Here is a 22,263-nt window from a genome sequence, read left to right on the forward strand (position 1 = left end):
TGTGCTACGAGTTGGTCGTTAGATTGCATTCGGATGCAGGACCTAGATGTCTCTCGTTCCAGGGCGCTGTCGTCATTAGATTGCGATGGCTGGAATGATACACTCTCCTCGCAATTCATCTATAGTAGAGAGTTTCCATGCGTAAGCTTTGGACTTGTACAGTAGCTTCTTCGAGGTGCACTGTGCAATCCGGAGTTTGCCCTGTCCTCCCCGGTTGAACGCCGCAGTCGGAGCTCCGATTCAACTCCGGCCCCACTCGCAACAGCATCATTCTCCCAATTTCTTCATCAACCGCGTTCAACGCCGACACCATGATGACTCGCTGTTATTCTGGTATATTTTTCATTTGAAGGCTGCGCCGTCAATGCAGACTGCAGTGCTTTCGACTTAGCAACCGACAATCGCATCGACGTCGCGCGACTTTCAACAGTCTCTCGAACGAAACATCATCGATGGAGTACTACTCGTAGATACATTGACAACACGCACCGAAACGATGTCGACAGCCACAAGCATGTCGCAGAAACCCGCAGCGATGTATGCGCAGGTAGATGCCACGACGAAACCTACGTCCGCGCCCAAACGCGACTACAAGGGGTTTGTAGCCGGGGTGTTCTCGGGGGTAGCCAAGTGTCTCGGTGTGTACCTGTTCACATTCCTCGAAGCAAGAGGTTGTCTTGTTCTCGGCTGACTGTTGTCACAGTGGGCCATCCGTATGTTGTTTCTTTCGTTGCGCTTTGATTTCGACGAATCTTATGGATACTGATGTGTGTGAAGGTTTGACACCGTCAAGGTTCGGCTACAAACGACCAAAGATACGCGTTTCAGGGGGCCATTGGATTGTGTGGTGCAGACGATACAAAAAGAAGGTGTGACGGGATTCTACAAGGGAGCAACACCCCCGCTGGTCGGGTGGATGGTAATGGATTCTGTGTGAGTATATACTCTCTAGAGCATGTTGGCAGAGCCCGGGTCCTGATGTTGTTGATGGCAGAATGCTTGGCTCTTTGACTCTCTACCGACGACTTCTACTTGAGCATGTCTTCTCGAATCCCGCATTTCGTCGCCAACCGACAAACGGTCAAGCTTCGCTTCCAAGTTGGGGCCATGGCATTGCCGGCATCATGGCCGGGTCAACGGTCAGCTTTATTGCAGGGCCGGTCGAGCACATCAAGGCCCGATTACAGGTTCAATACGCCGCCGATAAGCGACAACGAAGATATCAGGGGCCGGTCGACTGCGTGAGGAAAATTGTATGCTACTCGTACTGGAGGTGACTTGAACGACTCTGACTGAACTGCCAGTTCCGAACACACGGCATTCCCGGCGTCTTCCGCGGCCTCTGCGCGACATTGATCTTCCGATCCTTCTTCTTCTTCTGGTGGGGGTCCTATGATATCATTTCCCGTCTGTTGAAAGAACGGACGAGTCTATCAACCCCGGCGATCAATTTTTGGGCCGGCGGCATGTCGGCGCAGATCTTCTGGCTGACCTCGTACCCGTCAGACGTGGTCAAGCAGCGGATCATGACTGATCCCCTGGGCGGTGCCCACGGAGACGGAGAGCGACAATTCCGCCGCTGGAAGGACGCGGCGACGGCGGTGTATCGAGAAGGTGGGTGGAGGGCATACTGGCGTGGATTCCTGCCATGCTTTCTCCGGGCGTTTCCCGCCAATGCCATGGCGCTGGTTGCATTTGAGGGCGTTATGCGGTCGCTGCCATGATATACATATCATCAAGATAGAAGACAATTCCATCGACGAAGCTCGATCATTTTCCGAATCCGTAATGCCTCGTATAGAATCACGTGACCAAAGAAAACCGGCTTGGCGATAGCTTGCTCTTCACGATAGTCTCAAGAAAAGCCCCCATACTCGACGTGTCATTTATTCATATATCGGATTGCATGAGACAAAGTCCGAGACATAGCCTCCTGTTACGACATTGCGTTTATCGGGGCCCGGACTGAGAGCTCAATCCGGTCTCGCAACATCGGTTTGGAGCTGCCAACAGTCTACGTATCTACAGAGTACCGGGACCCGGAATTGGCAATTGGAAGTGTTTCGCTCCGTCGTTGATGCTCGATTAGCCATGTTGTCTTGACTCGAAGACGAGTACGCAATGAGAGATCTTTCTACGCCCAATTGACCGGTCGGCCGTTGCTCCCGATCATTGATCCCCCCCCCGCTTCTTTTACAACGTCTGCATTGATTGACATCCTACACCTCTTCCGACTGGCCCAAATGGTCGTGGCACGTTCACTTCGACGGAACAATTCCGTCACCTGGGTCGTGGCCGGGCTCGTCACCATCGTCCTGATCTTCTTCCTGTTGAGCCCCTCCGCGCCGTCGCCGTCGCTCACTGCACACCGACGGCAGCAAGATGCCGCCGAACATTCTTTGTCCCCGCCGACGAAACCCTTTCTGAAAAAGTCCGGAAGAGGTAGCAGCAGCGGCAAGCGCACGCCGCCGCCCGTCGTGCGCTATAACCTGAACGAGCTGAATTCAACCGCCTCGCCGGCCGCGGCGGGTGAGCACGTGCTGATCCTCACGCCCATGGCCCGCTTCTACCGGGAATACTGGGACAACCTGCTCAAGCTGACTTATCCGCACGAGCTGATCTCGCTGGGGTTCATCCTGCCGAAAACCAAGGAAGGCAACGCGGCGACGGCCGCGCTGCAGGCCGCCGTGGCAGAGACACAGTCCGGACCCGTGGACAACCGTTTCGCAAGCGTGACGATCCTGCGGCAGGACTTTGACTCGCCGCTCGAGTCCCAAGACGAGAAGGAGCGGCACAAGTACGAGAACCAGAAAATCCGACGGCAGGCCATGAGCCGCGCACGCAACAGCCTCCTCTTCACTACCCTGGGCCCCGCCACATCCTGGGTCCTCTGGCTCGACGCCGACATTGTCGAGACGCCGCCCACGCTGATCGAGGATCTCGCGCGGCACGATAAACCCGTCATCGTCCCCAACTGCTTCCAGCGGTACTACAACTCGTCCACAAAACGCATGGAGCGCCGCCCTTACGACTTCAACTCCTGGCAGGACAGCGCCACGGCGCAGGAACTCGCCAAGCAGATGGGCCGCGACGAGATCCTGCTCGAGGGTTACGCGGAACTGCCCACCTACCGCACGCTCCTGGCGTACATGGCCGCGGACGAGGACTCGGGCGCGGATCCGCATCTGGAGGTGCAGCTGGATGGCGTCGGGGGTACCGCCCTCATGGTCAAGGCGCAGGTCCATCGTGACGGGGCCATGTTTCCCGCCTTTCCATTCTATCATCTGGTGGAGACGGAAGGGTTTGCGAAGATGGCGAGGAGATTGGGGTATACGTGTTGGGGGTTGCCGAATTATTTTGTACGTTTTTTTTTTTCCATCCCCCTCTACTCCGTATATTTCTAGCAGAAGCTAATCGGGGTAAACAGGTATACCACTACAATGAGTGATTGATTGATGCCGTTGATGCGTGGGGTGTTTGGTTTCTTGGAGTTTCATGTTCCATGTCTTAGTTATGGCGTTCATGTTGTTTGGTTAGATAGAGTTTACTTCTTTTGATCAGTTTCAATCCTCGTGGAGTTCTTTTTTGAGTGGGGTTGTATGAGTATTTCTTCGAGATTGAATTCATCATTAAATAGTCATAACCCATAGTAATACACTATAATTACTATACAGCAAAAAAAAAAAAGAAAAGAATAGGCAGGATTTCATACATGAATCATCTGCTGCACCCTCGGATACCGCTGCACCACTTTCTGATACACCTCCGGATGATCTCTCGCCAACACCTCGGGATTCCACCCCATCGCGACGAAGATCGTATCCACCCCGCTCGAAATCGGCGTGAGAATGATCTGGCAGATCTGCAGGCCGATGACGAACGAAAACGCCATGATGACGGCGGTGAATGTCCCGTCATGGTTGTACGCCGGGTCGGTGAACTGCAGGTAGAGGTAGGCGAGTAACGCGCAGAGGTACGAGACAAAGACCGAGCCCATGGTCAGGACGGGTCCAATGAGGCAGTCGTTGACGAGGGCGTCGAGGCCGCGGTCTTTCATCATCGTCCAGGTGTCTCTGGCCGCGGGGATGTAGGCTTTGCCGTAGAGGGCGATGTGGCAGAAGGCGTAGCGGTTGAAGAACGTGGCGAGCCAGTCCAGCAGGGCGAGGAGGGAGCCTAGCACGGCGTAGAAGATGGTGCGGACGAGATTGCCCTGTGCAGCTTCCTGGCGCTGCGCGACGGAGCAGGCCTGTCGCAGCATGTTGATCAGCGCGATGAACAGGCTGCCCAGGCTGATGCTGCCAAAGGAGTAGGTCGTGGCGCGGCGGAAGGCACCTCGCGTCATGCCCTTGGGCCGGCCGTCGGGGACACAGCTGCAAAAGTACCAGGAGCCGTAGATGCCCGCTACGGTCGTGTGAATGGTGTTCTTCAGCCATTCGCTCACCCAGTACATGGCAAAGGTCACAAATACGACCAGGCCAATGACTTTGGCAGTGCTGCAGCCGCCATTCTGGCACGACGGATTCGTTCCGTTCCCGTTCGGTTCAAACGCCACGTATATCGATACTAGTGTCACGGAGAACCAGGCTGACAGGGCAATCGAGACAAACCCGCCGATGGCGCTGACCCAAAAAGCATGACCGTACGTTCTGGCTACGTCGATGGCGGTTTGCAGCATGACCACGCTGAAGGGGATGCGAGGGATCCAGCTGATGAAGCACAGCAAGGCAAAGGCCCCGAAGACTACAAACACAATCCCGGCGCCCCATTGCCCGCGCACCAGATAATATATGCCGGTTCCAAAAGCGAACGCGATGTTCAAGATGCCAGTGATCCAAATAAACTGCTTGGTAAAGTAACGCGCCCCGAGAAAGTAAGCCCACGAGAACGCGAGAGCGACGCACAACACAAACAAAAAGAGAATGAGCGTGTTGGTGTCGAGCGAGAACGTATTTACGGAATCATAGATGCCGTCGCCATGGAATCCTCGCGTTGTGGCGTACTTGCGAATGGCCAGGCCGGACACCGCGACATAGCCAAAGAACACCGCAATCAGCTTTGGATTCGTTAGCCCTTATGCTCTCCCTAGTCTTGATTTCGGACGCCTTACCAAAACTCCTGCCCACACATCGTGGTACTTGGGCCTCTCGATCCTGAACGCGTCGCTGAAGCCATAGTCGCTACGCTGACCGATCGAGCCCTTCTCGGATGGCGCCGACTTCTGCGATCCCTGGCAATACGACGTTGAGAACTGAGATTGCGGCTGAGGGACGGGCGCCGGACGCGGATTCTGAAAGGTCAGATCGGGGTGGTAGTAATGCGCCGCGTGGCCAGACATGTTGCCAAACGACGGGATCCAAAGGTGGAACGTCGTGGTCGATGGAATCAAAACGGATCAGATCCGGGATTTAATATGCTCTGCCATGCGTCAATGTTCCGAGCACATTCAAGTGCATTGAAAGCCATTCATTCATTGTTCGTAAACAAATCCTTTTGTCCCTGGACGTGATAGCAATGTCAGAGCCCTCTCATTCGCCTTATGCCCAATCGGAATTCCCATTTCACAGCAGGACCCAAAACAATGAGCGCTCGACCACCCAACAGAGCAAAATGTAAACACCAGAGATTGCCCCTTCGGGTCGCGTTGTTGGAAGGAATGCGCAATATACCTGGACCCCTTGGTTCATGCCTGCATTTATTGGTCACGTGTGCTGCCTTTTCGAGCGACCATTCCAAGAGGCAAGAGCGGCCCTCGTCGTTGCTCTATTGGAAAGCAGTAGACAGGATGTCATCATCGTTGGAAGAAGCCCTGGAGCGTGATTGGAAACCTAACCCTGAGCCCTAAGTCATCCAAGCCCTAGTCTGGGCGCTGCCAGATGTATAGGCCTAGTTATCTCATTTTGCTTGTTTCCCGATTTTTGTGATTGGACCAATGAAGTCGTTTTGGATCTATCATATCAGCAAACAGCTCAATGTTGAACTCCTTATCCTTAAAGGCGGCCTACCTTCATCGGACTGAAAGATCTCTGCAATGATGTTACTATGAATAGTGAGGTAGGTTATCGACTTCAACTCGCCCAAACTCACTCGTCCATGCGATGCCTTGAAGAACTGAAGGTTCTGACTTGTAGCGGCCTCCACTCGCATCTCCATTGGAATCCATTTGGCCTCGTGGGTTGAAAGATGGACCCTCTCTGCATGGAGTTCTCGAGTACTTTGTCTGCCCCAATGGCAGCCAGATCACCGGAAGGTCTAGAACCTCAAGCAACAATCCTGCACGCAGTCTTGCACTGGACACCACACAAGGTGTTGGAAGAGCCATCCGCCTCGCAATTCATCAGACATTCCGGAACACTTCTTGCACCAACAATCGGGGGTAAGGTTCAATCAACCGAGGGAATTACCTTGGAATTAACGTTTCCCTCGTTCATAATAGGCTCTGATCAACGGCCACGCGTTCAACTTCCAATCTATAAAAGAAATTAAAGCGAGAGTCCACATATGATTGACCATTTGACTGCCGCTTCGCGTAAAATCCGAGGAACCTGCTCATTCACAGGCTGACTCATCCTCCGATTCTCCCCGCCAACTTGAAGCAAACTTGGCAAACACCCTGTTTCAGATGGGCGATCCACCGGGCAGTGCCCAGACCGAACAGGAAGAGATCTCCCCTCAGGTCCACCTAGGAACTCACGGCCCCTGCTTCTTTCCTCCACTGGATCCAGGTGCTGGAGCGCCACATCAGGAAAGGACTGTCAGGAGACCGCGCCTGCCATTTTTAAATCCCACCTCTCCAGTCCTCCTCCTTCCCAGTTCCCACTTTCATTATTGTGATTTTGTTGCAAGAACAGTCAGTCGCTCTTTCCCTGACGTGTCTGTCCTTCGTTCCTCTCTCCTTCTTCTCTTCTTCTCAACTTCGCTTTTCTTCTTCATACACGCCCTCGCTTTTAATCAATAATAAGACATCAAGACAGTAGTAGTATCGCGCAACCATGAAAGCCGTCATCGCCGCGGCCATCACGACCGCTGCGACCTTGGGCTCGGCCCTGGCCAGCCCCCATAAGCTGCAGTCACGCGCGTCGGACATCACCCCCATCACGGTCAAGGGCAATGCCTTCTGGAAAGGCAAGGAACGTTTCTACATCCGCGGCGTCGACTACCAGCCCGGTGGCTCGTCCAAGGTCGAGGACCCGCTGGCGGATCCCAAGGTCTGCAAGCGTGATATCGAAAAGTTTAAGGATCTCGGTCTGAACACCATCCGTGTCTACCATGTTGACAACACCGCCGATCATGACGAGTGCATGTCGGCCCTCGCCGAGGCCGGCATTTACCTCGTGCTGGACGTCAACACTCCCAAGTACTCCATCAACCGTGCCGACCCGGAGCCATCGTACAACGAAGTGTACCTGCAGAGCGTCTTCGCGACCGTCGAGATGTTTGCCCAGTACGACAACACCCTGGCATTCTTCTCGGGCAACGAGGTCATCAATGACGGGCCCTCGTCCAAGGCGGCCCCCTATGTGAAGGCCGTCACCCGCGACATTCGCCAGTACATTCGCGAGCGCGGTCTCCGGAAGGTTCCCGTTGGTTACTCGGCGGTATGAGCCCTCTCTCTTTCGCGTCGGCGGATCACCCTGGTACTAACTGCAGTAGGCCGATGTTGACTCCAACCGTCTTGAAATGGCCCACTACATGAACTGCGGTGACGACGTCGTCCGCAGTGATTTCTTCGCCTTCAACGACTACTCCTGGTGTGACCCCTCGTCCTTCACCCAGTCCGGCTGGGACCAGAAGGTGAAGAACTTCACGGGCTATGGCCTTCCCCTGTTCCTCTCTGAATACGGTTGCAACACGAACAAGCGCGAGTTCAACGAGGTCAAGTCCCTCTACTCCATCGACATGAGCCCTGTCTACTCCGGCGGTCTCGTGTACGAGTACTCGGAGGAAGGGAACAAGTATGGCCTGGTGAATATCAAGGGCGACTCGGTCACCGAGAAGGAGGACTACAAGGCTCTCAAGAAGGCGTTGGCCGCCGCGAAAGACCCCGAGGGCGATGGTGACTACGACGCCAAGGGCGGTTCCAGCGAGTGCCCGAAGCCTGCGCCTCCGAACTGGGATGTCAAGGACGACAAGCTGCCCGCGATGCCCGAAGGTGCCAAGAAGTACATGACCGAGGGCGCCGGTGAGGGCCCCGGCTTCGAGGGCAAAGGCAGCCAGAATGCCGGTTCTGGCTCCTCGGGCTCTTCGTCGTCCGGCTCGTCGTCTGACTCGTCTTCTTCTGGTGGGGGTGACGAGGACGCGGCCGCTGGCCTCCATGCCCCTTCGATCATCTCTGCCCTTGTCGTCGTTCTCGCCAGTTTCTTTTTCGTTGCTTAAATAGGGTTATCTGTTATGATTATTCCATTGGAAACTTCTGGTCTGCTTGCGAATGAAGTGATCCAGAGGCTGGCCCATGATTGACAGGGCTGCCTCATATGGAATATATATCTGTACAGCTGGGTTGGGCATGGTTATCTGGGCTTAGGTGGACTTGGTTTGCACTCCTTGTATTAATTAGTTGAAAGGGCTTTTTGATTCTTCAACAATTGGTTTATTACATTAGGGTGTGCTTCATAGATGCAATTGAATCATATGTCTCAATCTTCCGTTTAGTTCGTCTGTCTGACGGCCATACAATGTTCCCGGTGAATGAACGACCACGGATGGGATTTCGTTGAGGTTGGAGTATCATGTCTTTTTGGTACCAGTGAGATGTGCACGGGCACCATTTTCCACTACAGTACAGTGCCATGATGACCATCGTCCCAGTTCGAAAGAATACTTAACGTCGAGCTATCCCTCTTGGAAAATGGAGAGATCCAGTTGTTCTCTGCGAAGAACTGAGGCAGGAATTCATGAAGTGTTCTGTCATTCGATTTCATAGCGCTTGCTAGCACGTTTCTCTCGAGGTCCATGAGCGCCTCGACATGGTGTTTTAATCGATCAGTACAGCATCTACATCCTCTTCGTCGTCTTGAATGTTCCCAATATTGTTGCTGATCGTTTGGGTCGCGGTGCCGAAGTGACGCCTCGAATCAGCTGATCGGCGGCCTTGGTATCAAATCAATCGATACTGTAGTGATCATTCTGAAACATGGGACTTCACGGCATGAGTCGTTTTCGGTCAGGACTCTCAAAATTCGCGATCTTGACGTGCATTTGTATGTATGAGATTGGTCTCGTTTGGCTCGATCTTTGATACCGTCTGCCGAGGCATTTGTTTGTTGGGCGACCCTTGAAGTGCACGGCGGCATCGGCACAGCAAGGCGGTCGTCCCTGGAACGGGTTCAGAGGTTATTGATTGCAGAGCTACATGCTCTGGGGTCAAGCTGCCGGTGCGAGCTTTCGAGCTGGCATTTGTGGACTCGAGGTTAAAACTCCTTGTCCAATTCAATCAATGTTCTGCAACAACTTTTGCTGTTGTTGACATGTCCACACCTGGTCTGTGCCTCTTTCTTGGCATTGCTCTAACTTGATGCGCCAAGATACCCGTTTCGGGAGTTATTGTCGCGGATAACCTTAGGTTATCTTCAAAATGCAAGTACGAGTACTCCGTACTTTGGTATTTTATCCGAAGAACTCATTCCAAAATGGCAAATGCATTTTTACGGTCAGTTTAGCCGCAACTTCGCATCGCGACGGTCAGCAAGGGCGCAGTCCGAACTTTGAAGTTTCAAACTGTTCCTCTCCCTGATGCTGCAGACGTCATTTTTCTGTCGCTGTACTGTCGGATCGATCAATTGAAGGAGTGATTCTTGCGTCCTAGGTTCATACCTTGCGTCACCATCATGGTGTCGACGAGACAACACCCGGAGGAGTATTACCCGTCCTCCGGGAACGACAATGGCAGCGCAAAAAAAACAGTCAAGGGGTCAAGCGCCGCCGGACGGAAAGGCGTGCACACTCCTTCCGCCATCGTCCTGCTCTGGCTGCTGTTCGCCGTGCCGGTAGTGCTCTGGGACACCGCGTACGTCCTGCTACGCCCGCACACGATGCCTGGCGGCAAGCTCCACAGCCCGTTCTTCAGGCCATATGCGCTCTACGGCACCGTTGACTATACCTATGGCTGGCCGGCGTACAAGTCGGGCCATGGGTTCCCGGCCGGACAGGGCCTTATGAATCTGTTCGAGACGCTGGGCTATGTCTTTTACCTGTCTGTCGTCTATCGCCATGGAACTACGGCGACGGGTTCGGGGCGTGCATCGACAAAAAAGGTCCGCAAGGGGCTCGCTTGGTTGCTTTTTGAGGAGAAAGTCGTGGTCGGTCGCGTTGGGTCGCGCGCGGTGCTCGTTGCGTTCAGCGCGAGCGTTGCGACGTTCAGCAAAACGGTTCTGTACTGTATGTACTTAGTAATCTTTCGACTGGTGGTTCCCGAAGAATTGTTGAGAGCTGACGGATTCGGCAAAGTGGTCATGGAAGCGTTTGCACACTTCGATAACGTCGGCCACAACCCGTTGCTGCGGTTGATTTTCCTCTGGATCGTTCCTAAGTGAGTTCCCTGCTCTCTCTTCGCCTATGCAGTGCGACAATTGACTGACGATGTACTGTAGCGGTCTCTGGCTGGTGTTTCCAACCTACATGATATACGTCTTTGGTCAAGAGATCCTGAATGCTTTGGAATCGGCTCCTCCGCGTCCAAAGGCGGGCCGGCCCAAGGAATCTTGAACTTGCGGGCAGATTCTAGAAAAGTTGGAGTTCATGATGCGTCATTTTGTCAATTGGGATCCCTTTCGGACATGGAGGTCATGTTGATCTTGCTTTCTCTTCATCTCGTCTGGAAGTTTGAACATGCATAATGCTGCTGATGACCGGATACGGAGTACAGTGATTGATTAATGTCTATATCTTAATCTCGCCAATTAGATTGCAACCATTCCAACTGAATACTACCATAGAGTGCTTTCACTTGCATCTTAGTTGACAGCTTTCTAGAAGCCCGAGTTCAAGCTTCATTCTGATTACCTAAGTTACCCTGTCTAGTTTAGCCTAGATTAACCTGCCGATTTCTCAATCAGGTTAGTCCATTCGTAATGGTTACCCCGCACAGCTTATGTCAGCGGCTCAGCATGTCAACTCCTCTCGGCAGTCTCGGCCACTCCACTCTCCACACCTCCGGAAGAGCCATGGACCGCCAGCAAACTGCAATGGAAGATGGATCGAGAAACCGCCGGCCATTTCGAATAATCTAGGGAGACTGGGACATGCGCCATTTGATTATGAGGGCATCTTGCCAATTGATTAGAAATCAGAGCAAAAAAGAAAACAAGAGGACAAGCACCAGCCCAAGTCCACTGGAGACAAGGGGAGACGCGGAATATTTTCTTAGTTTGAGCTTCTCTGCAAGCGGGCTAGGATTGTGGATATAGCCCCTTGCCATTGTTTGTGCGATCTATTCTCCTACACGTGGGAATATTCTCCCTCCTTCGCATTTGTTCCTCAGGCTGAACCGCTGAAGGGATGAAATGAGATACCAGCAATGGCTCCGAAATAGACGCCAAGCCGTACCAAGACCTTTCCCCAGATCTTATTGACAAGCTGCTGCTCCATCCCAACCCCAGTGCGTGCTCGGCCCGCGTCCGGGAGCCTCGTCTTTACCTTGAACGATTCTAGAAAAACTACCCCCAGCGACGACGACGCTACGGATTCTCCGATCGCCCAGTCCCGCCGCCGATTTCAATCCGCACAATGTGCCTCCCTCGCCCGATGCGGCTGGACGACTACTTCCCGACCCCGTCATGACATCTGGACCGCGAACTGTCGGCCTGCCTGGCCCCGGACTCCCTGGAGAGGGCCAGGTTGGCCAGAGCAGTCCGCATTGTTCATCAGAGACAAATAGTAATGAGCAGATAATGGCCGTTGCTTCGTCCCAACAAGATCCAGACCCCCCGAACGACAACAACAACAACAACAACACCTCCCAGAGTGCAACAACGCCGGAAAAACCGCCATGGAGTGAACTCAAGACCAAGGCCGGCAAGGCGCGAAAACGGCTGCCCCTCGCATGCATCGCTTGCCGTCGAAAGAAGATCCGGTGCTCCGGAGAGAAACCGGCGTGCAAACGCTGCTCTCGATCACGAATACCGTGCGTGTACAAGGTGACCACCCGCAAGGCGGCGCCGCGGACCGACTACATGTCGATGCTGGATCGACGACTCAAACGGATGGAGGAGCGCGTCATTCGGTCCATTCCGCCGGGGGAAGCGAGAGATATGGCGGCAATTGGGCGCAGCCAGGTGAGGCCGCCACCTCCGGAGCAGCCTTCATCGTCGGCACGCGCGGCGAAGGCAGCCCAGAGAAAGCGGTCCGCCGATGAAGCGTTTGCGGCGAAGCTGGATGCCTGGTTGAGGAACATGCGTAATGATCTCCACTCTGACGGTTCTGCCCCGCCTGCCATTCAACCCCGGCGAAGCTCAAAGGGCAGCGAGACACCGGGGCTTCTCACGGAGGGCGCGGAATTCCTCCCGCCCAAGGAGATACAGGAACATCTATGTGAGGTCTTTTTCGAATGTGTATATGGCCAATCCTACCTTCTGCTCCATAAGCCCAGCTTCATGCGGAGGTTGAAGGCAGGCACCGTTCCCCCCGTGCTGATCCTGGCCATCTGTGCGGTGTCCGCACGGTTCTCGACGCACCCAGACATCAACTCCGAGCCGGCATTCCTGCGCGGAGAAGAATGGGCCAGACCGGCATCGGCGATCGCACTCCGCCGGCATGACGAGCCGAACATTACCATCCTGACGGTGTTCCTCTTGCTCGGTCTGCATGAGTTTGGCACTTGCCACGGTGGCCGCAGTTGGTCCTTTGGCGGCCAAGCATTGAGGATGGCGTACGCACTGCAACTGCATCGAGAATTAGATCGTGAGCACCCCGGGCAAAGCGGGAAGCTGAGCTGCACGGACCGGGAGATCCGGCGCCGAACAATGTGGGCCTGTTTCTTGATGGATCGCTACAACTCATCCGGCAGCCAGCGACCGCCCATTGGAAACGAACGTTTCATTCGGATTCAGCTTCCGATCAAAGAGTCGCACTTTTTGATGGAGATCCCAGGACCCACGGAAGACCTGGACGGCGATGTGCCCAATCCTGTCCCGGAGGGGCAGGGATTGGTGTCGAATCCCAAGGAAAACATGGGGGTTTCGGCCTACATCATTCGGGCCATTGTCGTATGGGGTCATATCGTCGACTATCTGAACCTAGGCGGCAAGAAGAAAGATCCGTATCCTCTGTGGTCGCCTAGCTCGGGGTATTTTCGACTCACGAAGGAGATTAATGACTTTACCTCTTCGCTGCCGAGCGATCTCGTTTTCAGCTATGACAATCTCCAGAACCACGCTGCGGAACGGATCGCGAACCAGTTCATCTTCCTACACATCATCATCAACCAGAACATCCTGTTCCTCAATCAATTCGCCATTCCCCTGGCCCCCGGGGCGCGGCCGCCCCGGGACATGCCAGCGCAGTTCTTAAGTGACGCGGGCCGGGCTGCGGTGGAAGCGGCACACAGTATCTCCATGCTGATCGAGCAAGCACAGGGATACTCGCTAACGGTGCCCTTCGCCGGATATTGCGCCTATTCGGCCAGTACGGTCCATATCTGGGGGATATTTTCCGGCAACGCGCAACTGGAAGCAAGGTCCAGGGATGACCTGCGCTTTTCCTACCGCTACCTCAATAAAATGAAGCGGTACTGGGGCATGTTTCATTACATGGTGGAAAGCGCCAAGGATCGCTACCGGCAGTTTGCAGATGCTGCTCTCCGGGGTCCTCCCCGAGAGTCCTCGTCCCAAGAGAACTCGCGGATATTCCAGTACGGGGACTGGTTTGACAAGTTTCCTCATGGGTTGTCTCTCTCCAACCTGAAAGACTCAAATCAATCGTCAAGGACGGTGTCAAATGAGTACGGCGAAGTGATGAGGGAACGAGCCGACCGGCAGAGTGTAGAGGAGTTCTTTGCCAGCCTGTCCACCTCACCAGGGTCAACACAACCGCCGAAGCAGCAGCAGCAGCAGCAACAGCAGCAGTCGAGAAAGCGCGCGCGAGGCGACTCAAAATCATCGGCAATGCAAGGTCTATCGATGAGCCGTTTCCCGTCCAGCGTCGGAACCACAACCGCAGCGACACCCACGATCACAACCACAACGGCGCCGCAGCAACCTGATCTCACCCTGCCGATGCTGAACACGGTGGCGTCGCAATTCCTGCCCAATGGGAACTCCCCCGCTAGCTTCACAAATAGTAACCACAACGAGCCGTCTCTCTACACAGCCGGTCCTAGCCCGCAGCAGAACCCCCCATCGTTAGGGTTCGATGCCACCCCCACCACGACTGGCGCTCTAGGGGACCACCTACCACAGCTCGATCGCCACCTGGTTTTCGGCGCATACGCCGGGGCAGATCCGTCGACGCTGATCTCCGGCGATACACTATCGATGTCGTTGACCAATGCACAGCAACAACAGCAGCAGCAGCAGCAGCAACCCGTCATGGATGGCACCAGTGCTGGTCTCTGGGCCGATCCGTATTCGCCGACGGGCGGAGGAGGGGATTTCTTTCAGCAGCAGCCAAGCGCATGGTTCCTGCCCTTCAACCTTGATCCGCTTGCGGGCATGCCGACAATGGATCATGTACAATCGGGTAGTGGTCAAGAGGCGTTGCATGGAAGGGTGGATGGGGCAAATTCTGTACATACGTACCAATGACTAGATTACGAATTTGACGACTTTGTACACTATGTCCCTCCCTGGTTGTTGCATGGTTAAATGACCCCAGTGTTTCGTTTGAGGCGATCCCGTCATGTATATATATATAAATGTCGCGGATGTCGCAAGACTGTCGAAGTAGGTACTAGTTAATCAATCAGTTGGATTAAGAACTGGTAGGCTAGCATAATTTTTGTTTTCAATCCTTTGCCAGATTTACCGAGTACCATGATCCGCGATCGTACGATGAGCAACTCCATCAATTATCATCCTTCCCCAACGTGCCCGATCACACCTGCCGATTTGCTTGGGAAGAGGAGACACCTTGAATATAGTAAGTCGGCCGGAAGTCGCCAACAGTTGCATCGTTGGTCTAGTGGTAGAATTCATCGTTGCCATCGATGAGGCCCGCGTTCGATTCGCGGACGATGCACTGACCATTGTTTTTTTTTTTTTTTTGTTTTCCCTTTTTTTTTTTGTCTTGTCTCCACAATCCTATGGAGCAATCCTATGGAAGCAATCGCGCTTGTTGCTCTTGCCTCGCTCGTCAGAACCTACAGGAAATTGCCTCACAAGCGACGAAAGCACACTTTCCAATAATGAACCAAACTATGTACAATCAAATGAAAGGACATAAGAGATCATCAATCATCCCATTCCTCATCCAGCTGGTCGATCAACCGGTTTTCAGCATCGACGTCCCTAGGACTTCGCTGACCGGATGGATCATTGCGGTGGCCACGACCTCGTCCACCGATGGCACCCATGAACCCGGTGCGATGGGAGGTGTCTGCTCGACCGTTGCTCGAGGATGAGCGGAGGCCACTGAAGCAGCGAAGCAGCGAGAACAAGGCGATGATCAGGAAATCCTGCACAGCTTCGTCAGTCTTCTGCATCAAAGAAGAAAAGCGGCACAATTCTGGCTGAAGGAAAGATTTACCTTTGCGAAACTCAAGATGCTGGCCCACATGCTGTAGTTGGGACATTGGCGCCAGCCGCGCTGATGCATCACCGTGCGCTGATACGCGCAGCCGCCGAGAAGGTAGACTATGATGGCTATCAGGGCACTGTTTGAGGGGCACCGGTCAGTCTTCTATCAGTTCCGTGCCTTTCTTTGGAGGCTCACATTATGCCGAATATTGCACCTGGAGATAACCCCCCATCTGGAGAACCTGCGACGCCACCGCAAGCCGCTGGACTGCGCACCTCGAAGAAGTACGTGCACGAGTCCATTGTTCCGACAAAGGATACCGCGGCTTGTGAATGCGACCCTTCGCGGTCACACAGGAAAGACATGATGGTGGACTTTCTTCGCAGGGGAAAGTCATCCCGCCGGTCAACGCCATGCTCGCCAAAGACAGACTGTTCAGCTTCGTCGAACGGGCAAGGGGACCCGTCGGTGTAGTTGAGAACTAATCGCCGACCACGGAAGATGGGCGCCGAGGACTGTTCACTACAGACTCGTCAGACCATTGCCAACTCTTCATTAATCCCTGGAATCTGACGAATCTGACCTACCCAATGGAATATATTTTGCCATCGCGCTCGTAATAAGCACCCACGTCCCCCCACCTCGACTCATCGACCCCGACGACATCCCGCACGGTCTCAATCACCGGCGCGCAGATGTTGACCGTGAAGTTGGCCCCGTAGTCATGGCCATTCGCCCGCCAGCTCCTCTCGCGGTCGTCTTTGTTAACTTTGCGGCCATCCACTATCTCCGGCGGCGAGAGCGAAATCAAGTTGAGGTCGTAGAACAGGCCTGTCGTTGGCGAGATCACCGTACATGGCCTGTTTGGCGTCTCCGCAGCAAGGACATGCGCAGGCGACACGGACAATACAGCTGCAACCGCCAATAATATTAATAGGAACCGTGTCAGCAGCGGCATTGCTGCTTGCTAAGCTTGCAAGCGCCGCCGTGGGCGCTGTTCGGGGCGGCTCCGGCGATCAACAAATGAGCCGGGAGGGGTTGATGATTCGTTGGAAACGAGCGCGCGTGGACTGTAACCCGAATATTGAATGACAATCTCCGGAACGTATTCTCGAGCGCGTACTGGAGCTGGTCCACTTCCAAAGGCCAAACTGTATAGTACTGTACTTTTACTACTGGGGACGGGGCTTCGTCACTGCAACTGTAGCTTCGGGACGTCTTGGTCTGGGCCAGTGCGGAGTATACTATTCCGAAAAGGGAAACGATGAGGGTTTGTTTTCTCTGCTGCTCAAAGCGGCCACGTAAAGGTCGTACGTACCGGGATCGCGAATATCCGAGATTGATTTTTATGTTTAATCGGTATTCAATATAGATCCTCTGTCGCCCTTTGGTCGCTGAATTATCACCCAAGGGCCAATTGATTGAGCGTTCCTGAATGTGAATCATCAGGGCCTGGCCAAACTGTCGTCATGGCTTCTCGAAAAGAATCCACCATCCCAGTCCAGAAACCCCCAAACAAAAAAGAGGGATATGAATTTGGAGGACCGTTCGTGAGCCTATTTCTTTTCGTCGGCGCACACAAAACATATCTGAAGCTGATATGGGTTCAGGCTAGGCGCAGCGGGCATCATCTTTGGTCTTCCGGTCCTCCTCTACTCATTCGTCTTCGTCTGCAATGATGTGTCTGGCTGTCCCGCTCCGTCACTGCTCCATCCGTCGACCTTGGCATGGGACGCTCTGAAAGAGGAGATTGGCTGGCCAGAGGAAGGGCTAGCAGCGTTGTTTGATGCGCGGGTGACCTTGTGGGTGCTTGGGTACTATGCGCTGTGTCTTGCAGGACAGGTTTTCCTGCCTGGCAGGGTGCACGAAGGGACGGTATTGACATGCGGAAGGCGATTGAAATACAAATTCAACTGTGAGTTACGTTCCTATTACGAGTCTGTTCTGGGAGAAAAAAAAAAGCGACTGATAAACCGCAGCTTTTCTATTTGCCATTCTGCTGTTGTCGGGCCTTGGAGTGGGAACTTATCTCAACGGCGCCGATTTCGCTGCCTGGACATTTATCTGGGACAATCATGTTCAACTCATTACGGCGAACATGCTGGTCGTAATCGCCCTCTCGATTTTTGTTTACGCCAACAGCTTCACTATTCCCGCGCCTGGTCAGCCCAATCCCGATTATCGTGAATTGGCGGCCGGCGGCCACACGGGCAACGTCTTGTATGACCTCTTCATCGGCCGTGAACTTAATCCTCGGATCAAGCTCCCCATCCCGTTTGTCAGCGATGTCTCCCGAACGATCGACATCAAGGTGCTTTGCGAGATGCGGCCCGGCTTGGTCGGATGGGTCATTTTGAATCTGTCTAATATCGCTCACCAGTATCGCGTGCACGGCTACGTGACCGATTCCATTGTTTTGATCACTGCATTCCAAGGGTTTTACGTACTGGAAAGCCTCTACACAGAGTCATCCATTCTGACGATGATCGACACCATCATGGACGGATTCGGTTACATGCTCGCCTTTGGCGACCTGGTCTGGGTCCCGTTTCTCTACTCCTTCCAGACGCGATACCTGTCCATCTTCCCGGCGAAAATGGGCGTCAGTGGCATCGCTTTCACGCTGGCTGTCTACGGAGTCGGCTACTACATCTTCCGCAGCGCCAATGCCCAAAAGGACCGCTTCCGCAGAAACCCGGACGACCCTCGCGTCAAGCATCTCAAGTACATCACCACCAAGACCGGCTCCAAGTTGCTGATCTCCGGCTGGTGGGGGGTTGCCCGACACATCAATTACTTTGGCGATTGGTTGATGTCGTGGGCGTTTTGTCTGCCGACGGGTGTTGCGGGTTACATCATTGAGCAGTCTCTCAACCCTGCCACGGGCCTGGTTGAGAAACGAGCGGTGCAGACCCCAGAGGTCCGCGGCTGGGGGATGATCTTCACCTACTTTTACATCCTCTATTTTGGCACTTTGCTCGTCCACCGAGAGGCTCGGGACGAGGAAAAGTGCAGAAACAAGTACGGCAAAGATTGGGAACGGTATACTTCGATTGTGAAGTTCAAGATCATTCCTGGGGTGTACTGATATGCTGAGGCTGGATCCTAAGGGCTTGCAACATATATCCTAATACTTTGATATTCTAGATATTCTTAATGTTTTATTGCCTAGGACAATAAAAAAAACGTGAGATTCGAACATAACCAATTGGGTATCTACAGAACAGGAGAAAGGAAAGGAAGCCAATCTCAATCCCTGACGGTAATCGTCCAAGTCCTCAGATCCGGCCGGACATCAAACTCCGACACCTCACGCGGATTTCGACTGCTTCTCCAGTCGCCAGGACTACCGTCGTTCTCTCCATATGCAGCACCAAGGGTAGTGCTACTCGAGCTTTCGACACGGTCATGATGGCTCCGCGATGACGCCTTGCTGAGCCGTTGTTTCTCCGGCTTCGGCGACAGACGAGAAGAGCCTCCGCCGTGTAGTGTCGACCGAGACGCGGAATCGCTGATGTTGCCCTCCTCATGGTAGGAGGAGTGGTCGTCGGTGCGGTCGGAACGGGATGAGGATGAGGGGGCAACCCCGGGAGGGAAGCCATCCCCACCTTGGAAGATGTCCTCGATTAGCTGATCCGGCGGCAGCTCGCCGTCGCGGCAGGTCCACGAGGTGGCCAGCGTGCGGCGGTAGAGGTCCTTCATGTCGCCGGTCTCGCGGCCGATGCTGATCGAGGGAATATCGCCCAGGTCGCCTGGTGGTGGTTGCGCGGTATCCGTTTGGAGGATACCAGCGATTCCGCCAAAGACCATCGCGGACTTGAGCGGAGGTCTTGTTTTTTTTTTTCCCATCAGACATTGTATCCCCAAGAAACTTTCGAGGGAGTGATTGACATACGTGACAAAGTTCTTCTCCCCATCCAACTGCCGCATATAAATCCCAATTTTGAGCGTGCTGTTCACCTTGCTGTCCTGCATCAAGTACCGCCGTACAATGCCATGCTCGTTATCGCTCTTATCGGCATATTCGGCAAGATTGAGCTTGACGTTCCCCAGCGCGATCCGATCCCCGCGGTTATTGGACGAAAACTCTTGGATGATCTCAAATGTGATGATGCAATCTTGCAGCATCTGATTTCGGTCAATCGTCAGACGGACTGGAATGACCTTCTCGTAGTCCCATATTGCCAGGTGGTCCTGAATCAAGGCGCGTTCCGTCTGTCCGCGGTGTTCCGCAGCGGTGGACGAGAGATGCCATTTCACGTATGCGGTGCCACAAACGAGGGGGATGTTGTTGAGATCGATTATCTTTTGCCATCAGCGGCATTTATCCGGTTCGCGTCTTCGGGCGGGGTCTTACGTTCAGCTTGAGCTCGAATCGCGGCTTGTTAAAGCGGGTTGTTAGTCTGGGGAGTTGAGGAGGAGTACAGGCAACTCACTCTTCGGTGTTTCGGAACTGCCCAGTATTAGCTGTTATTCCTCATGTACTAGAGGCCGCAATACCTACCGAATGCTTGCATTATCACGGAGATCTCAAACGGCACTGTTCTTCGACAATGACAGCCCCTGGGGTGTGCGGACAGCTGTGATATCAAAGGCGGTGTGGTTTAAGGTCTGGCAGAATATCATACAGCCCTCAACAAGCAGGCGGTGAACCTATCCCAATTTCAAGCCTTAGGTATCACCGGCACTTGGATCCAGGTGATCCACTTCCAACACTTCGAAAGCATTCATCTCGAAAACCGAATCAACATGAGCAGACTCCCCTCGCCACCGTCCGAGCCGGACGGTCCGGCACCATCGCAGGAACCAGTCTCCCTTACGTCCGAAATCCGCACCACGCCAATCCACCCGTTGCTTCCTGAGATCCGCGTGCCGAGCGACGACCGGCGGCCATCGAGCCAGTACCACCCCGTAACCTGCCAGCCTCTCAACGTCGAGGAACTGGACGATCAGATACGACAACTCCGCAAGATGTACCCGTCGAAGACGGCCGTGCTTCGTGCCCGGGAAGATATCGCAAAGGAGATCAGGCAAAGGCTGGAGGAGGCGGAGCGCAAGCGGAGCGAGGTTCAGAAATTGCTCGACAAGAAAGTTAAGGAGTGGGATATGGAGTATAAAGTGCTCTCGAAGTACCAAGAGATGAAGGCTTCGGAGTTGCCGTCATGAGGGTGGCTACTTGTTTGTCTAGGGAGAATCGGGGCCTGCTTCAATTTCTTGTTAGCCCTAGTGGCTTCTCACGTCGGACCTCATGATGACCGCGAGGAGGATCATCATGGCGTGAATGATCCTTCGCCATTCCCAGCGTCGAATTCGCAGAGCTACCGGCATACGGTTATCAACGGCCTGAGGAGTTGGTAGATCGCTGACGGCTGATTTCGACTCTCAATGCATGGATCAGCGGATATGTCGAGCCACGTCTTGTGCATCGAGCGAACAGAGGTCTCTAATGCGCTCACTCTCTCTATGGAAAATACGATTACTTACGGTCTGCGCGCGAGAGAATGGAACTGCATCATTCGTGAAGTAGTTGTATACGCAGCCATCACAGCAACTCTTACTGGTCAAAGCCTGCGCCGACGACGAGGCTGCTCCAATATCCTATGATTCGGCGTCCATGAATATGATGTTCTCCCCGAACGCTATTTTACCAGACATCACCCCTCACCAATGTCAGTCGCATTGTGTACGATTTTTTTTCAATAGACCCCGCCAGATTGTCCCAGGCTGAAGCCGAAGAGACATGGGAACTGAGAATCTAACTTCTGGGCCATTGGTTCGTTGACCTATGATGCAAATATGTGACAAGCGCGTCGGTGCGTCCGAGCGCGGATACGAAGTATCTTTTCCACCAAATAGCACCGTGTTCTCTCGATTTTCTTCATCGATCATGGGGTGTTCCACTACTTGCCAGGCTTGCCCTAACATCCCAATCGGGCAACTGGAGAAATCATTTGTCGGGTGCAGAGGTGCAACTTCTCCGGATGAAGTTTCTGTACAGTACTGTATCGCGTGTTTTCGATACGTATTCAATCTCAAGGAGCAGGATTTCAGGGAAGTTCGCGGTCTCGCCCATGACCTCCTTGTGATGAAGTATTGGACAATGTTCCAGAAGGACAAAGTTTAACGAAACAACTCCGATAGCACTATCTATTTTTCCAAGGCCCAAGCGTTTCTCCATGTCTTAGAGAAGGCGGCCATGGCGTAGATGATGCAAGCATTCACTGCACAGGAGAGAAGATGGTTTCTAGCTATCCCAGACAGAAGCGCGTCTAGAACTGTCCATTTTGGAACGAGTTCTCGACAGTCTCGCGAAATAGATCGGATGATGTAGTTTACTGATCGAGTAAAATCGACAGCAAAAGCCGGGAAAAAAAGAATTTACAAAACCAGGGAACCCCCCCCCCCAGTCCGAAGTCCGAACGGACCCTGAACAAACCATAGCGAAGGAACGTGTCAAATCATTTGCAAAGTGAAACAAGGCAACCGAATGAACGGTTAAGTAAGTCGAGGAACCGGACGTCGCGTTTGGGGGGTTTCCAACACGCCGACGACGCGCGTGAAAAAATGGTATGTACTATGTAGGCTAGGATATGGAAT

At 53.7% G+C, this 22,263-nt stretch overlaps 10 protein-coding genes and 1 non-coding gene across 11 annotated transcripts; 7 read left to right on the top strand and 4 right to left on the bottom strand.

The window, feature by feature from the left end:
* Positions 1 to 514: 514 nt before the first annotated feature.
* Positions 515 to 1,724, top strand: VTN31DRAFT_5281 (uncharacterized protein; the record flags this gene model as incomplete). The annotated part of the gene is made up of 5 exons (XM_069405763.1): positions 515 to 638; positions 704 to 713; positions 778 to 933; positions 995 to 1,253; positions 1,305 to 1,724. 5 exons carry the CDS (start codon positions 515 to 517, stop codon positions 1,722 to 1,724), a joined length of 969 nt encoding a protein of 322 aa, XP_069259438.1.
* A 519-nt stretch (positions 1,725 to 2,243) lies between these two features.
* On the top strand, positions 2,244 to 3,448 carry VTN31DRAFT_5282 (uncharacterized protein; the record flags this gene model as incomplete). Its single annotated transcript, XM_069405764.1, has 2 exons — positions 2,244 to 3,359; positions 3,428 to 3,448. 2 exons carry the CDS (start codon positions 2,244 to 2,246, stop codon positions 3,446 to 3,448), a joined length of 1,137 nt encoding a protein of 378 aa, XP_069259439.1.
* A 258-nt stretch (positions 3,449 to 3,706) lies between these two features.
* On the bottom strand, positions 3,707 to 5,335 carry VTN31DRAFT_5283 (uncharacterized protein; the record flags this gene model as incomplete). Its single annotated transcript, XM_069405765.1, has 2 exons — positions 3,707 to 5,053; positions 5,108 to 5,335. The coding sequence occupies 2 exons, from the start codon at positions 5,333 to 5,335 to the stop codon at positions 3,707 to 3,709; spliced, it is 1,575 nt and encodes a 524-aa protein (XP_069259440.1).
* Positions 5,336 to 5,887: 552 nt separating this feature from the next.
* Positions 5,888 to 6,319, bottom strand: VTN31DRAFT_5284 (uncharacterized protein; the record flags this gene model as incomplete). Its single annotated transcript, XM_069405766.1, has 3 exons — positions 5,888 to 5,946; positions 6,003 to 6,023; positions 6,085 to 6,319. The coding sequence occupies 3 exons, from the start codon at positions 6,317 to 6,319 to the stop codon at positions 5,888 to 5,890; spliced, it is 315 nt and encodes a 104-aa protein (XP_069259441.1).
* Positions 6,320 to 6,989: 670 nt separating this feature from the next.
* Positions 6,990 to 8,373, top strand: VTN31DRAFT_5285 (uncharacterized protein; the record flags this gene model as incomplete). Its single annotated transcript, XM_069405767.1, has 2 exons — positions 6,990 to 7,595; positions 7,651 to 8,373. 2 exons carry the CDS (start codon positions 6,990 to 6,992, stop codon positions 8,371 to 8,373), a joined length of 1,329 nt encoding a protein of 442 aa, XP_069259442.1.
* A 1,451-nt stretch (positions 8,374 to 9,824) lies between these two features.
* On the top strand, positions 9,825 to 10,701 carry VTN31DRAFT_5286 (uncharacterized protein; the record flags this gene model as incomplete). The annotated part of the gene is made up of 3 exons (XM_069405768.1): positions 9,825 to 10,374; positions 10,444 to 10,525; positions 10,587 to 10,701. 3 exons carry the CDS (start codon positions 9,825 to 9,827, stop codon positions 10,699 to 10,701), a joined length of 747 nt encoding a protein of 248 aa, XP_069259443.1.
* A 1,184-nt stretch (positions 10,702 to 11,885) lies between these two features.
* Positions 11,886 to 14,735, top strand: VTN31DRAFT_5287 (uncharacterized protein; the record flags this gene model as incomplete). Its single annotated transcript, XM_069405769.1, has 1 exon — positions 11,886 to 14,735. The coding sequence occupies one exon, from the start codon at positions 11,886 to 11,888 to the stop codon at positions 14,733 to 14,735; it is 2,850 nt and encodes a 949-aa protein (XP_069259444.1).
* Positions 14,736 to 15,097: 362 nt separating this feature from the next.
* VTN31DRAFT_t59 lies at positions 15,098 to 15,168 on the top strand. The gene has a single exon. It is a non-coding gene; the product is annotated as a tRNA-Gly (tRNA).
* A 211-nt stretch (positions 15,169 to 15,379) lies between these two features.
* VTN31DRAFT_5288 (uncharacterized protein) lies at positions 15,380 to 16,624 on the bottom strand (the record flags this gene model as incomplete). The annotated part of the gene is made up of 4 exons (XM_069405770.1): positions 15,380 to 15,604; positions 15,676 to 15,802; positions 15,862 to 16,188; positions 16,254 to 16,624. The coding sequence occupies 4 exons, from the start codon at positions 16,622 to 16,624 to the stop codon at positions 15,380 to 15,382; spliced, it is 1,050 nt and encodes a 349-aa protein (XP_069259445.1).
* Positions 16,625 to 17,135: 511 nt separating this feature from the next.
* Positions 17,136 to 18,754, top strand: VTN31DRAFT_5289 (uncharacterized protein; the record flags this gene model as incomplete). Its single annotated transcript, XM_069405771.1, has 3 exons — positions 17,136 to 17,212; positions 17,277 to 17,581; positions 17,646 to 18,754. The coding sequence occupies 3 exons, from the start codon at positions 17,136 to 17,138 to the stop codon at positions 18,752 to 18,754; spliced, it is 1,491 nt and encodes a 496-aa protein (XP_069259446.1).
* A 161-nt stretch (positions 18,755 to 18,915) lies between these two features.
* On the bottom strand, positions 18,916 to 20,183 carry VTN31DRAFT_5290 (uncharacterized protein; the record flags this gene model as incomplete). The annotated part of the gene is made up of 5 exons (XM_069405773.1): positions 18,916 to 19,495; positions 19,562 to 19,971; positions 20,024 to 20,047; positions 20,103 to 20,119; positions 20,171 to 20,183. The coding sequence occupies 5 exons, from the start codon at positions 20,181 to 20,183 to the stop codon at positions 18,916 to 18,918; spliced, it is 1,044 nt and encodes a 347-aa protein (XP_069259447.1).
* Positions 20,184 to 22,263: the final 2,080 nt, after the last annotated feature.

This window comes from Thermomyces dupontii (genome assembly GCF_041956625.1).
Source record: "Thermomyces dupontii strain NRRL 2155 unplaced genomic scaffold VTN31scaffold_5, whole genome shotgun sequence".
Lineage (NCBI taxonomy): Eukaryota > Fungi > Ascomycota > Eurotiomycetes > Eurotiales > Trichocomaceae > Thermomyces > Thermomyces dupontii.